This window comes from Halyomorpha halys, unplaced genomic scaffold, assembly GCF_000696795.3.
Source record: "Halyomorpha halys isolate HHAL.00 unplaced genomic scaffold, Hhal_1.1 Scaffold24.1, whole genome shotgun sequence".
In the NCBI taxonomy this organism is placed as follows: Eukaryota; Metazoa; Arthropoda; class Insecta; order Hemiptera; family Pentatomidae; genus Halyomorpha; species Halyomorpha halys.
In genome coordinates, this window is record NW_027107648.1 from 2,192,895 (window position 1) to 2,208,906 (window position 16,012).

The 16,012-nt window shown below is 29.1% G+C and overlaps 1 protein-coding gene across 2 annotated transcripts in view; it reads right to left on the bottom strand.

Moving 5' to 3' along the window:
• Positions 1-1,440: 1,440 nt before the first annotated feature.
• The window catches only part of LOC106682334 (meprin A subunit beta), a 65,500-nt gene continuing 50,928 nt past the window's right edge, over positions 1,441-16,012 (bottom strand). Inside the window, exons 12-14 of one of the 2 annotated variants that reach the window (XM_014423138.3) lie at positions 7,914-8,042; positions 4,053-4,164; positions 1,441-1,617 (exon numbers count right to left, since the gene is read on the bottom strand). In XM_014423138.3, coding sequence (XP_014278624.1) covers positions 1,490-1,617; positions 4,053-4,164; positions 7,914-8,042 — 369 coding nt within the window. In that variant the 3' untranslated portion in view covers positions 1,441-1,489. The remainder of the gene's footprint in view (positions 1,618-4,052; positions 4,165-7,913; positions 8,043-16,012) is intronic. The other variant, XM_024358334.2, reaches the window with a different exon arrangement.

The window sequence follows — 16,012 nt, forward strand, 5'->3', positions numbered from 1 at the left end:
AGAGTGAGGAGATCTAGGATATAAGTAGGTTTTTTGATGTTAAGAACTTGGAATAGAAAAACACCAAGGAGGTATTGCCTTCGGGAGGTTGGATAGAGCCACTTCAACTCGGAATACTTTAACAGCGGGAGACTTCAGAGCACCTAGGGAACCCAAAGATAAATCTTACAAAGCAATTCATGAGTCTCTTCAGTCTCAACTCTAGTCCAGCAGATAGACCTCCATACACCACCATTTTATATACTGGTTTAATTTCTATACTTCCCATTCCTGACGATCAGAAATCAGAAATATGGTTATAGTATAAAGAATATGGAGTTATTTTTTATTTTACACGAATTCAAATAACCCATTCAAACAAAATATTTTCTCCATTCATTCTACATTAAATTTCTTCGTTAATAAAATTATTGCTTCATGTACTTAATTAGAACTAAAATAATATTGTAGGATGAATTATAATTACAGTCATTTAATAAATGACAGCAAATAAAACATAACGAATTCTCTAACACTAATAAACCTCATTAATTATTTTTTAATATCATATCGTAATTTCTGAATCTTGTTGTTTTAGTCTCGCTAACCATTTTGAAAAAGGTAATATTTTTGTAACAAAGAATCTCCAGGACCCTCAAACGAAACAAATCAACTGTTTGCATAAATAAACTGAAACTCAAATTGATAACAATAATTTAATTTTAAAAAGGTAAATTTATTATTCAGTTCCTAACTTCTTGGTAATAAATTCCTAATTTTTACTTCTTTTTTTTTTAATATTAACTGATCCAAATCATTTTAATCAATTTTATGTAAAATTTCTAAAACACCTTGTTTTACCTTAACATTCCTTTCCACCTGGGTTTCAGTTTTGGTCCAAAATTTTTATGGCCACCCTAATCAGAATGTATCAAATACATTATTCTTCCTAAATTATCAGTTTTGATAAATTCTCATCAACACACCATGAATCGATTGTAAAGTAAAAAAAAATTATTTCTGAGAAACTATAACATTATATTAGTTACTTGGATGAACCGTTATACGGGGCTATTTGAAACCTAGGGAATATTCCATCTTATTGCTTGATAAAAAGGGCATATTTCTTTTTTTTTCTCTCTCTAAACTTCGGAATATTCCTAAAAAGGAAAATTATTACATGAAGTGAAAACACTGCCAAGAAGTTAAGTGCCTAGTCCTGCTACCTGTTGCATTGATTATGAGCGATATTTATATTTTCATAACTAAAGACCTAGGTTTAACTTAAATCCTATTTTAGGTGTGTCCAAATAATCTTATGTACGACAGATTATTCATTACTAGTAAAAATGTTATTTTTAATAATCAAAACAATAGTCAATAAACGAGAGAGGGGAAAAATAATTACACAGTATTTCATTTTTTTCTTATTAACAATATAAATAAAATATATAAACATATAAAAATCATTAAAATGTTATTGTTATGATGTTCAATAAATAATAAAAAACTAGATAAAGTGTGAGGCATTTACAGGTACAATAGTTTCCGTAGCAGTGATATTGAATAGGAAAGTTCCATTTTTCTCCAGTTCTTCCTCCAGCAGAGCCCAGTCATTTTCATCAATTGAGATTTCTGCTTCAAACAAATGATTATTAATTTATGATATTGATAATATTAATTACATAGTTAATGGTACAATAAATAGCCTTATTATGAGACTATTTTTATGAATGTGTTGATTTAAGGATGAATGTTTATAATGAAATGAAAAAATAATTTTATTCTGGGATAAATGTCCCCTAAGAATAAATGCATTGTTTACAAATTGAGGTTAATTGCCTGGCAGACATTTAAAAGTTTATGTTGAAATAACATAAAAACTTTAGGTTAAATTATAATTTAAAATAGTAATCAATAATGGCTGTATACATAGCTCACAATGATGCAGAGGTTTGGTTATGTAGTAGGTGAAGGAATAGATGTTGTTTAAAGGAAAGGATAGATGAGGATTGGTGAATGGAGATAAGAAGAGAATTCCAGAAGAACGTTGCACGTATGACTAAGGATTTTCTAAAGGAGGCAGTTCTATGGGAGGGCATCGATAAATGCGATAAATCGATTGGTCGGGATCTGGTGTTTAATGAATGGATGGATGATCGTAGAGTGAGGAGATCAAGGATAACATTTTAAAAACTTGGAATAGGAAAACACCAAGTGGGTACAATAAATTTTGGGGATGTTGGATTGAGCCACTTCAACTCAGTATACCAATGGGAAATAAAGCCTCTTTGTAGTGTTATATTTTGATAATATTTAATCTACAAAATTATAAGTTCATAATCAAAAAAATAAATTACATTTTTATTGTAATTTTTCTTTTATATTTGTGAGGTAGCTGTTTAATTCATTGTTATTATATAACCAGAAAGTGATACGTGAATGCATCATATAGTTATAAAATCATTTATTTAATAGATTTGAGAAATTAATTTTTTATCTTTTTTGAATTGACGGCTTGGATCAATGGTCAGCACCTCCATTTATCAGTACTCTTTCACAATATTGTAAACATTTCCAGCCAGTTCTTCAAACGTTAGCTGCCAAACTATCCTAATTTGATTTCTTAAAAACCAAACATTGAACAAGGGTTGTTATGATTATGAGAGATAGTTGACCGTGGATGATAAATGAGGAGAAGATGGTTGGGGGGCGGTCAATGAAACACAAATAAGTATGACTAACTTATTTTAATGTGCCGACGTTTCGGCTAGAGTTTCTAGCCTTCTTCAGGGCTAAAAACAAAACAAGATAACAACCATAAGATAATAACTACAGTAAGTATAGAAATATAAAAAAAGAAAAAAGAAAATATAAACAAAATAATTTTACACAAACAATGAATAGTTTTACAAGATAGAATTAATAAAATTAAGTGATGAGAGAAGCGGGAAATAAAATGTAGACATAGGTAATTGAAAAAGTGGGTACAATAACTTAATTAAGCAAATGAAATAAAATTAAAGTTATATAATGTAAAGAAGTATGAACATATTAGTTATTATTAATTTGAAATTTAAATATGGAAAGAAAATGAAAATTGAGAGGAAGAAAAATATATGTAACAATAATAGATGATAAAGAAGCAAATTATAAGTATAGTGTACAAAAATTTATAACGCGGGCAGGAAAAAGGATAAAAGTGGAGTAAATAAGGGGAAAGAGTAAAATAAAGAAAGGGGAAAGAAAACAAAAAAGCATGAAAACCAACCTGCTCGCTGAAAAGTTGAGCACCTAATGCTCGGTCGTAGCGTAAAATGGTCAAACTCAGAACTAAAAAAAGCCATTACAGCAATGACTCAGTGTTATTTATAAAGAAACCGTTACGGGTGGGTGAAAATAAAAATAGACAAATTTTTAGAAGAAGAAAGCGTGTGAGAGGGTGATGACAAAAGGTGATAAGAAGAATTAAAAATATATATGAACTAACGAATTATCGAATAACGAAGTACCGGAAGATGAAGAGGAAACGTAATGTAGATGGGGGACGACAAATATGTAAGAAAAGGGTTGTTATGGTTCAGACTTGTTCCACAGACCTCAGCGACTAAGCAATTCTACTTTAGTATATGTGTTTGACCGCAACCTTGACCATCTTCTTATATTCAATTCTACTTTTGATACCCAAAAGGTAAACAAAGGTACTACGGTGTGACAATATTGACCTCAGCATACGAAATAAACCTAACTTCCTAATTTCTTGCCTCCAATATATACTAACTGAAATATCCTTTCACTGCCTATTATACTTGGTCAGTCTATAGCACCACTAGTTTTAGTTTCATTTATTTTATTTCTTTTGTACAGTTAATGAAGTAATTTTGTTTTTGACTCTAAATTTAATGAATTATGTAGATTTTTATGAATTAATGTTTTGTTTAATTATATTTCCATTGTTTTCTTCAACATTTTTTACTGAATAAATTATTGCTATCACTGCAAGATCTTTTAGATTCTTTTATATAATCTAAGATCCAATTCATTGATATATTATATTATTACGCGTCCATTACCTGGCTTAGAATAAATTTCATTGCGAAGGGATTCACATTTGTTGACTGAGATCTCTACGTTATCAAGTGAAGCAGAACTTCCATCACCATTGGGAATCATTTCAAAGACAAGCTGAAAACAGAAAGAACATATAATATTCTCTCTTCTTGAAAGAAAAAAACAATCAGCAGTATGTAAAAATTAAAATCTTTGCAGATTGGTGATTTTTTTTTACTTATAAATAAAATGTACAGATTATTCATACATTTACTTATTTACTTATATTGATTAACCACATGATATAAGGGAGGCTACAATCTTGGCCTCAACAAGAAGTTCATACATTTATGAAATGTACAAGCTCAAAAATGAAAAGTCGTGTGAAACTGAAATTACATATTCAAGGTAGGTAATGGCTGGAACATGACAGCAACTTTTTAACTAAAATTGATCGACCAGAAGTGTGACTTCATAGAATCGATTTTTACCATTTTTTTTAATTTTTTCCAAAATGGTTCAAAAGATTTTGATCAAACTCGGTGAGTCAATAAGCATTAAGTGGTCTTTAATACAAAATAGGTTTTATTCTCAGTGAAATAGTGTAATATGACCTAAATGCTGAATTTTCAAAAATTAATAGGTACCTTTAAATTTGTTTATTTGAGAAAAATAACCAATTCTCAATGGATGAAATATTAAAATTTAAAAATAATTAAAGGAGAAAAAAAGAAATATGGACATCCAAATGGGAAAAACTGAGACTGCCTAATCTTTCTCATGCAGGTTACGAAAAAGTAGTAAGTCCAGGAAAAAATATGTAGTTATAGTAATTTTTTATGTAATGCGATAAATCAATTTTTTTTTTTTTTATAGAATGTAACTTTTACTTTCGATAAATTAAAATAAATCAAGAATGAACTGAGAAGAAAGATTGCTTAAAAAAATATTGAGCAATTTATTACTGATGTTGATAAAAACTGATGTATTTAAAAAAATTGACTTTGATAACCTGACAAAAGGAGCATTTTTCTAAACAAACTGCCCATTTTCAGTTTTTGTTTTCAAAGTCAATTTTTTAAAAAAATTGACTTTGAAGAAATAATTAGTGATTTTACTGATCAAAAAGTACTTTGGGTAAATATTCAAAATTTGTTTTTAAATGTTTTATTACTTTTCAAGTATTAAATAAAACCAATATTTTACTAGTATGTGGTTTTTTTCTGTTTATGGGCCATGTCTATTCAGAAAACACTCACGAGGGTCCTATCTATAATCTGGAAGGCTCCCATATCTTAAACTTCCCAGCATGATCAAACAAATTTTTTTTCTTATTCTGCATAAAGAAAACAAATCGATTGGATTGTAATAATCATTAAATACATTGAAATGAATGATGTTTTCTAAAATTCTGTAGAATATTTTTTTGCTAATCAGTTAAACAATGGCATGATACAGACATGTGGAGAATCATGTCTGTATCATGACATTGTATAACTAACATGAAATTTACTGATTGTATATATTTTTAATACAGTCGTAAATATAAATAAATAAATTTTTAAAAAATATTTATTTTGTAAGTTGAATATTTTTATTTATTAATATAGTATTGTTTAGCAAAATAAACTTTAAATTATATAATTAGTTAGTTGTTTGTTTATACGAGCACTTAATAGGTTTGAGAGTACTACGGCGATCCTTTCCATCCTTTATCCTTTTTTTAAATAACTCCCATTTGGAGCACAAAAAATTTGGGAATCATCTTTGAACAATTTCTTTCAGGGAAAAGTCATGTATCCGATTTTTAAATACAGTGTAATCTCAGTAATCTGAATTAATTGCTGCAAGGGGAACTTCGGATATTAAAAAGTTTGGATTACAGAAAGCATTGGGAAAAATGGTGTAAAAAAATTCAATAATATGAATGTACATAACTATTTTTATTTATTTAATTTTTTTTTACATATTTTATTAGATAAAGAAAATTATTTTAAAAAAAAAATTACATCTCCAGTAATGCTAAGCGATGATTTAATTTATTAAAAATATAAGATTGTTCATTTATAAGTGAAGAAAGGAAAGATGAAAATAAAATAATACTCTTTGAACGGATTTATTTAATTAAATAATAATGAAAAATTAGTTCAACAAAATTTGTGCTGTACATATTTATATTATTAATTAAAATTAGTTTACAAAATCAAATGATTTTACAATAGTTTCAATTCCAACAAAATATTTTATGAACACTTCCATAAGAATCAGATTACCTGATATTGAAACAGTAAAAATTTCTACTTTCCATTTTTATGGTGGTTACAGTAACTCGCCTATAAATCGGGAAGTTAAAAATGTCCTTTACACATGTGGACTTTTCTTTCAAAACAAAAATGTTATTGTCTGCTGAGTTTTCTCAAAAAAGTAACTTTATTTTATTTTATTTTTTTTTTTTTAAGCAAGTTCGGATAACTGGATTGTTCAGATTACTGAGATTACACTGTATTCTCAAGTGCCCTTGTCTCTTTCCTTTTGAAACCCACCAGCTTCTAATTACTGTGTAGTACCTTATCCAGGTTAAAACATTTGCTTAATCACTTTATAAAGAGTTAAACTAGTTTTATCCTACTCTCAGGAGGTTGGTGCCCTCCGCTATTGTACCTTATGCTTCACAATGTCTGGGGACTGGTTCCCTTCAACAACAAAAACAAAAACTTAATACAATTCCAAAGTTCAATAAATAATTGATGACTTCAAAACCAGATTCAGGGAAACTGAAAGTCCCAAAAGTAGTCTATTATAATAATCCTCTTGGAGCTACAATCGAAGACCAACCATTTGACCTACAACTTGAATTATTAGACGTGCAAGCTGTTTCTAATGAACAGGTAAGAAACTGCTTATGAATTTTTTTCCAATTTGCTGCTTATAGAGAAATTCCTAAACTTGTGAAATTTAGAACTAAAAATGTCATTAATTATTAACATACACAATTTTGATCCATATTACTCTCAACTTTTATTCTAAAAAAACTCTCCAACCTTTTCGGCCCTCAGGCCATTCTCAGTATGTAGTTAAGGAAATAATGTAATTATTATATAAACAAAAATTTTTATAGGTTTTCTTTTTGAGAATGGCCTGAGGGCCAAAACGGAGATTTTTTTGGGAATAAAAGTTGAGAGTAATACGGATCAAAATTGTGTATGTTAATAATGAAATAAACCGGTCTCAAACAATCATATAATAAATCATTAATTTAATGTCATTAATGTTCTGGAGCACGTACCTATGTGAAAGTGTGTTTTCGTCGATGCAAGTTTATAAAAATTTAAAATAGAAATAAACTATCTTATTTGTCTTTACTTCATCTCATGAGGTTGGATACAGCAGAACTAGAGGTGGATATTCGTTCATTGGTGGACACAGCTAATTGACCACAGTGTTCACATTAAATTTATATTTTGATTGTCATTGCAATGTTTGTAACGATTGACAAATAATACTAATAGTTTTTCTTTATATTTTCCTTAGTTATGTATAATAAATATTACTACTTTTGGTTTTATTGATCACTTTATCAAACAGAGTAATCTTATTGATACTTTAAAGTATATAATCTAAAGTATATAATTATTATATAGCCCACCACCTTGTTCAAGTCTTTAATTTTGGCCCTTGAGGTGAGTAGGACAACCCTTCGATAGTTCATTCATATCAACCTTCTAGCTCTGGTAATACTGCGAATATGAATTAATGCAGTATAGAGACCTCTGAGAGATCATATTAACCCACCTTGACACAGCATAATTTATGTTTTATTTACTCTCTTTAAATAATATTTCTACTAAAAATAATTATTAATACAAATGATATATTTAGTTTACCCTGTATGGCTTGCCTAGGTTGATATTCATCTGTACTCTGTACCACTTCCCTGTGTTACTGGAGCGCCACAGTTTCACCGTTGTACCATGGCCGAGTTCTGTCACTGAGGACAGCACTTCTTGATTCAGCTGAACACAAAAATAATAACAAAAAAGTAGTTATTTTACAGTTATAATCATTACTAATAAAAAAAAAAAGAAAGAAAGGTAAAGGAAATTGTACAATAATGAGCATCTCTATCATCAAGTAATCTTAGTAGAGGAATTTTCAATGTCTGCATACATAACTTGTACATAAACAGCGGCTTAGGAATGCAATCTAACTATATTATAGATTTTTCAGTGAAGGTAAATAAATAATTTTTTATTTAAATTCTTGTGTAACTTATTACAAGGAGTGGGTATTCAAATATGCTGTGACAGATAATTATCTTCTGTTTCATTGTAGCCGTGAACCGGCCCTGTGGATTCAGGTATTTTAAGTTATGTTTTTTATGTGTCGATAAAATTCGAAAGACGGATATTTTTCCCATTTTTTTCAGCAACTGTGGGGAAATATGAGTGCCTTCACTTGAAAAAAAAATGACTAATTAATAAAGAGCTAAAGAGCTGGCTAATACAAAATTATAGTTATTAAAACTGGTTTGGGCCACTAAAGCTGCTGTAATAACTAATTGGTTAATTAATGGAGAGGGTGGAGTCAAAATCTTAAATTCCCAAGTTTTTGACCAACTTTCTCGTCCCATCATAGTACAAGAGCCCAAGAAGAGAAAAAAGTCAGTTTCACACCCATTTTTGAAAAGCTTAATGAAAACTATGTATAATTACTAGTCTAATTAAATGAGTCTGCCAAGTATAGTTAGGGTAAATAAAAAAATGGCGGCAAAACATAAAAAAAAAAATAATTTTTCATTCGTAGCTTCATATTGTTAGAACTAACTACAACATTAGAAAAACCAAATAAAATTTCATTTAAAGTAGAGTAAATTTATTAAATGTTGAGCCCTAACAGAGCTGTTTAGGTTCAATAATAACCCGGAAACACTTTTTTAAAAGCAACATTTCATAAAAAAATCAGTATTTATTGAATTTATTGTGGGAAATCTATATCTCGCGAACAATAAGCCATAAAGATATCTATTAGGACTCAAATTAAAGCCACCCTAAATGCATCCTCAAGTATAAACTCGGCTGGTGTTCAACTAATTGCTATTTTTTTTATTACAGGGAACAAAAACTCTTAAGACCAAGATGCAAAAAATTAGAGAAAACAATTTTTATTTTTCTGTTTCTATAAAAATTCATATTATAGGATTTCTCAAGGTGGGAATTATGTATATAAATTTTTCCCTGCTAGAGAGAGAGAAATGCTTAATTTAGCCATGCTGCCAAAATACATGGGCTTGCTACAGTAAACAGCATACCAATCAATTCATAATCGGACATATATACAATACATATATTTACATGATATAAGAATAATTTTTTTTTTCTATCTTTTAATATTACACACTAAATATAAATATTTGAATTTTTTTTTATCTCTTTAACAATTTCATTCCAGTTGACAATTTAATTTCATTTAATTGACAAATTTATTATCCCTAGCTCACTCTCTCTGACCCTCTCCAGTGATCCGTTAAAAAAATTAAATCGACATAATAGTCACAGCAGTAGATTAGTTTACAGAAAAACAAATAAATAAATAAATTTAAAAAAAACAAAACTAATTTATAGATTAAAAAAAAAGAAAGAAGTTAGTTAATAAATAAATAAGTTAAAATATAAGTCGACAAATCGACAGGTATAAAAAAAAAAAAAGTAGAAAAGGTTATAAGGTAGAAAAGGATAACAAACCATAATGCAATCGGGAAAGATCGGGTGGTGTCTCGGCTTTTACTAAACGAATCGGTTGTATCGATTTTTCATTTTTTCTCTTATATTCATTTAATTCATTAATATTTTATGTTTATATGATACTAAAAAGACTATTCAATTGTATGTTGACTTACCAAGTTAAATAAGAATTGTTTTAAATTGAGTCGTTTCAGTGAAAATCGGAAAAATATGAAAAATCGATTTTGCAAAGTTGCATTTCCGGTAAGTCGATTTTAACACAAAAGGTGCCTTCACAACCCAGGTATACATATATATATACCCTCACTCGCCGTATATAGATTTTTTCAGTTCCGTTTTTGAGTAAGGTTGACCTCAAACACTCAGAACATTTTGCGAGACTTGGTTATTTGGATAGAGGGATCTCAAAACGTGTATTTCCTTCGAAATCTGGAATTCGAAAATTTTCGACTAACAGGATCTTTATTAATAGAGATTTCAAAAGCGGTAAGTACTTTTTCTTTAGTTATGATTTCAGGTGTGAAAATTTATTATAAAGTTTGAAGGGCTTCGAACATAATATAACATGTTTTTTAATAAATAACAAAAATGAAAACTGATTTTTGTTATATAACAATAATTTTCAGAAAATAATCTGAAATATTTACATAATTAAAAAACAGTGTGTTAAGAATAAAATGGAGAATAAAACAATGACAAAATGTATACTTTGCATTCCGAATATATTTTGCAATAATATTGCATAACAAAAATAAAGTATAACTTCAAGGTGGTATGCGCCAGATGAATAATCTCTTCCGAAACCACGTTTTTTTACGTTGTTGTTGAAAAACTATTGGTTTCAATTCTCTCGAAATGAAATTAGACCATGTGTAAGGTATTATAAATTTATTTTTAGAAAGAGTTCTCTGGTAATGGGAATAGTAAAGCGCTACAAGGTGCGACCCGATATATCAGCTCTAGCGCTTTTTGGCAGCGCAGTAAAGGCCGAAAGCGCCTCCACAATTAAAAGTGTTAAACTGCATTAATTACTCTTTTCTATGAAATGAATATGAACATAGAGAAACGCGAGAAAGCGTAACAATAAGATCTTTGTTTATAGACGTAGAGTATAGTGGTATTGAAAGCAACTTAAACACTATCATAGTAAGCTAATATATTTAAAAATGGTCATAATATTATGGTTTATATATAATATATTTGATATACCATATTTGAGCATATGCATCTAAGAGGGTGGAATAAAATTGTATTTTTTGATTATAAATTGCACTATTTCCCCGAAGAAAAAGAGGCAAAAATATAAAAAATCAGCATCGAGTGAATTTATTTTAGTGAATATAAAAAAAAACTGCTAATTTTTTGGTGATGATAATTACGAAGTATTTTATGGACTATTTAACGAGCTTCAAATTAGCTTTTACATACAATTTATTTTCAATTAAGAACATATCAATACAAAGAAGTTGTATACGTACTAGTAAACAGTTTTAACAAAACTTTGTTACATACATACAAAATAAATTGTAAATAAAAGCTAATTTGAAGTTAGTTAAATAGTCCGAAAACATACTTTGTAATGTTCATTACCACAAATTAGCAGTTTCCCTGATATTCACTAAAATAAATTTACTAAATGCTGATTTTTCAGGGTTTTGAGAAAAATATTTGTTTGAATATAGGTATCTTTGAACATGAAGAGTTCTATTAGGGCCCTATTAGAAGTAAGTTAAACACACCATGAAGTACTTTATAAAGATTATTTTTTTATGAATAGCAATTTTCATTTTGGTTTTGGAAAAAACATTACTCGAAATTATTAAGCATAAATAAATAAATAGGGGCTCAAACTGAAGCTCCATAAATGCACTATGAAGTAGTTTATAATGATATTGCAGATAGTTTCTATACTTTAGGGAATTATTTGCAATACACCTAGATATATATGGTGGCTATTTTGGAAAAACTGGAATTGAGTCTTTTCAATTACTACTCAGGGAGAGAGAAACTTTTTACCATTGTGTTTCCCAACAATTTCCCATGAAAATCAATTAATAGAAAGAAATTTACATATTTTTCCATTACACGTGCTTTGATTTTGTTAATGCATTAAAAGTTTTAAATTTTGAAGAGGGATGATCTGCCTGTAAGAAGATGAAAGAATATGGTGTTTTTTGAATTACTAATTACACTATTTTTTCCTGAAGAAAAATAAAACAAAATCAAAGAGGTCGCATGTGCTGCAATATCTTGCGATTAAAACAAACTAATAAGTCGTCCTCTTTGTTTGCTAAAATTTTTTACTATTACTCCAATTGCTATATTTCTCCAATCAGTAATCTACGGTCAACTATCTACACCTTATTATGTTTACTATTATATTTACAACAAGTTCTTTTAATTATATGTTCTTAATTTAAAACACATTGTATATAAAAACTAATATACTAAATAATAAACTAACTAACTAAGGTAACTAAATAGTCCATAAAATACTTTGTAATGATCAACACAACGATGCTTTGTATATCAATTTATTTTAAATTAAGAACATATTAATAAAAATAACGTGTTGTATATGTAATAGTAAACATAATGAGGTGTAGATAGTTGACCGTAGATTACTGATAGGAGAAATAGAGTAATTGGAATAATAGTAAACATTTTAGCAAACAAAGACTCATGACTGTGTTTCAATGACAAGAGATGGCAGCACATGCGACCCCTTTGCTTTCTTTTCTTTGGGTAAAATAGTGCAATTTGTAATTTTAAAAATACCGTATTTTTTCATCTTCTTACAGGCAAATCCTCAAAAAATGGCATATAGAAAATAAACGAACCACAAAAGATGTTACAAAAAGGACCTACTGTTTGATATCTCTGTGGTGTATTTGGGATTGAATCAGTCAAGTTTTTGAATGATGACTGTCCATGTAGGCATCCCTTTAGTAAAGGAACCTGAATACCAGCACCCTCTCTTTGAATGAAACCTCCCTAAAACTTTGAATGCTTTAATAAAATCAAAGCATGTGTAAATTAATTTCTGTTAATCGATTTTTATAGGAAATTATTGGGAAATGACAATGCTAAAAAGTTTACAACTCCCTGGATAGTAATGCCAAAAACTTAATTGCAGTTTTGCCAAATATATTTAGTTGTATTGCCAATAACTCTCTAGAGTGTTTTTTAAAAAAACTCAATTATTGCAGGTATCTGAAATATGTCATAGTTTATTTAACCATCTTCAATTTGAGCCCCAATAGATTTATTTATGCTTAATAATTTCTGAGTTATGTTTTTTTTTTAAAACCAATGTATTTTTCCAAATAATCAGAAATATTCATTTTTTGAACTTATTTGGTCAAATATTATGGAAACTGCTACTTTGTGTTGAAGAGCATTACAAAGTATTTTATAGACTGTTTAATTAGCTTTAAATGAATTTTTACACACACTTTATTTTCAATTAAGTTCATATTAATAAAAAGAAGCTGTTGTATTTGTAATAGTAAACAATTTTAGCAAACAAAGAGGACGACTCATTGGTATGTTTCTATGACTAGAGATTGCAGCACATACAATCTCTTAGTATTTGCGTCCTTTTCTTCAGAAAAAAATGTGCAATTTGAATTTTAAAAAAATACCATATTCCTCTTCTTAGATGCATATGCTCAAATATGGCCTATAGAAAAAACAAATAAAAAAATAAACTACAAAAGACAGCTACAGTTCTAAATTCTATAAACAAATAAGCGTCAGTCGGACTTAAGGTGTATTCGTGATTGACTTGTGATAAAAAAAATGGTTTAAAACTTTGAATGCTTTAACAAAATCAATGTATCGTGATGATGATCATTATAAAGTATTTTATAGACTATTTAATTATCTTTAAATTAGTTTTTATGTACAATTTATTTTCAATTAAGAACGTATTAATAAAAAGAAGCTATTTTGAATGTAATAGTAAACAATTTTAACAAACAAAGAGGACGACTCATTAGTGCGTTTCTATGACAAGAGATGGCAGCACATCCGACCTCTTTGGTTTTGCCTTCTTTTCTTCAAGGAAAAATAGTACAATTTGTTATTAAAAAAAATACCATATCCATTTATTTTCTTACAGAGAAATTCCCCAAAAATGGCCGATAGAAAATAAAGAAATCAAAAAGGATATTACAAAAGGTACTTCTTCCTTGTCAATATCTCATTTAGAAATAAGCGTCTGCCGGTCTGATGGGGTATTCGAAAAATCGAATTGATGAGAGATCAGCATTTAGTGAATATCATGGAAACTGCTGATTTGTGATGATGATCATTACAAAGTATTTTATGGAATATTCAAATTAGTATCTTTTGTAATTTGTTTTTTTTTTTGGTACGGAGAGTCTAATGGTTAGAATATTACGAAACAAAAAACCCAATAAATTATTGCCAAATGGCTAATTAGAGACACCGCCATTTTAAATTTTTTTTTAGAATTTTCTTGCTAGGATTTTTTTTCTACCTAGTTTAGGCCATGAGGATTCGGTTGGGCTATTATTTTTGTGAGGCCACAGGCTCGGATAGGAAAAAAACAGGGTGGTCTCAGAACCAGATTCGATGATGCAGCTGAGGTTCCTGGCACCCGGGGCAAGGGAAGAAGAAAAATTCAAATAGGCTGTGTATTTTTTGTATTGATTTTGATTATGTACGTGATTGACCTTGTATTATGTATAGTTTCTTAGTTGATAAGTTGTATATTTAATTGAAAGTGTTTTAATAAATAAATAATGTAGGAGGTAGGGAGAAAAAAAAAATTGTATTGATTTTGAAAAATTAAAAACTCAATTGCTATACAATATAAATTGTCATACTTCGTATTTCTTATTAATTATAGTTGTTTTGCCTCAACAATGTTGATTAGAATCGTGACTTCAAAATAGTCCTGGTTAATTAAGACAAATTGATTTTAAAATAGTCTATTTCTGTATTGATTAGACTTTTGCAAAGATGCTTCTGGTAACTTAATATAATCAACGAAAAATGTGATTTTTTACGATAAATCGATAGTGAACGAATAACTGATTTTTTTTGTCTTTCAAGTTATACGTAATTCTGTTAAAATAGATAAAAATTTACAGGCCTACCTTCTATGCCAAAACCCCTGATGAAGACCTGAAACTCAGGTCGAAACGTCGGCATAAAATAAATAAATATGGTTTTGTTTATTTATGTTGTTCTTTGTTGACCGCAAACTTCTCCAAGATAAAAATTTAGTTGTAGCTATGTAGTAAATTTTTTTATGTTAATCGATTTTACGATTAATTGATCTTAAGGGAAATTTTTGGAAAACCCTATGGTAAAAAGATTCCCACTCCTTGGGTGTCCGTTAGCCTTAAATGGCAGATGGGCTGAATAGGAACCTTTGTGGTTTACTTGAAATAATTCATCAGAGAGAAAGGAACGGATGATGAGGGTGTATTTTTTGGAGGTAGGAATTTACGAGGTTTCGTTAAGCAGTCCGCGCTCCCAAGAAGACGTGACAACATCCACCACACGATGAAATTGCTGGATAGTGGAGTGTGATGTTCGGAACCCAAACTGGTGATCAGGGATTATATGATTAAAATCAAGGATGGGGTATAAGCGTTTCAAAATGAGTTTTTCGAAGATTTCGCCCATGATCGGTAAGAGAATAAGTATTCTGGCGGCTTTTGGAGTTTGGGTATCATTTTTACTATAGACAAGTTCCATGGGTCATGAAAATATGTGGAATAGAATGGCTTTTCGAGAAAGAAGTTTTAGAATGTGAAATGTTATAAGGTCGTGTCCAAGAGCTTTGCGGATTGGTATTCTTTGAATTATACTGGATATTTCTGAAAAGTGAAATGCTTTAGGTGGAAGGGTCATTTGGAGTGGAATCTTTAGTTCTGCTTCTATACATTCAAAGTAAATTTGGTTAAGGATATCAGGATACTGAATAAAGGTTTTAGAAAGGTGTTGTCCGAATGTTTGCGATTTTCTTCGTCAGTTCTGGTCCAGGTTTGGGATTCGGTAAGAAGGGGATAGTTAAAATCTTTGAAATCCAGCAGTTTTTTTGGTGGTTCTCATAATGATTTTTCAGTAGTTCTTAGATTTTCAGTAAAGTTTAGTAAATTTTAATTTTGAATTTTCTAATTTCTGGTTTCAGTAGTTGTAAAAAATATATATATCTATGCATATAATCGTTAACAAATTATTTTTAAGGTAATAAAATATGTACA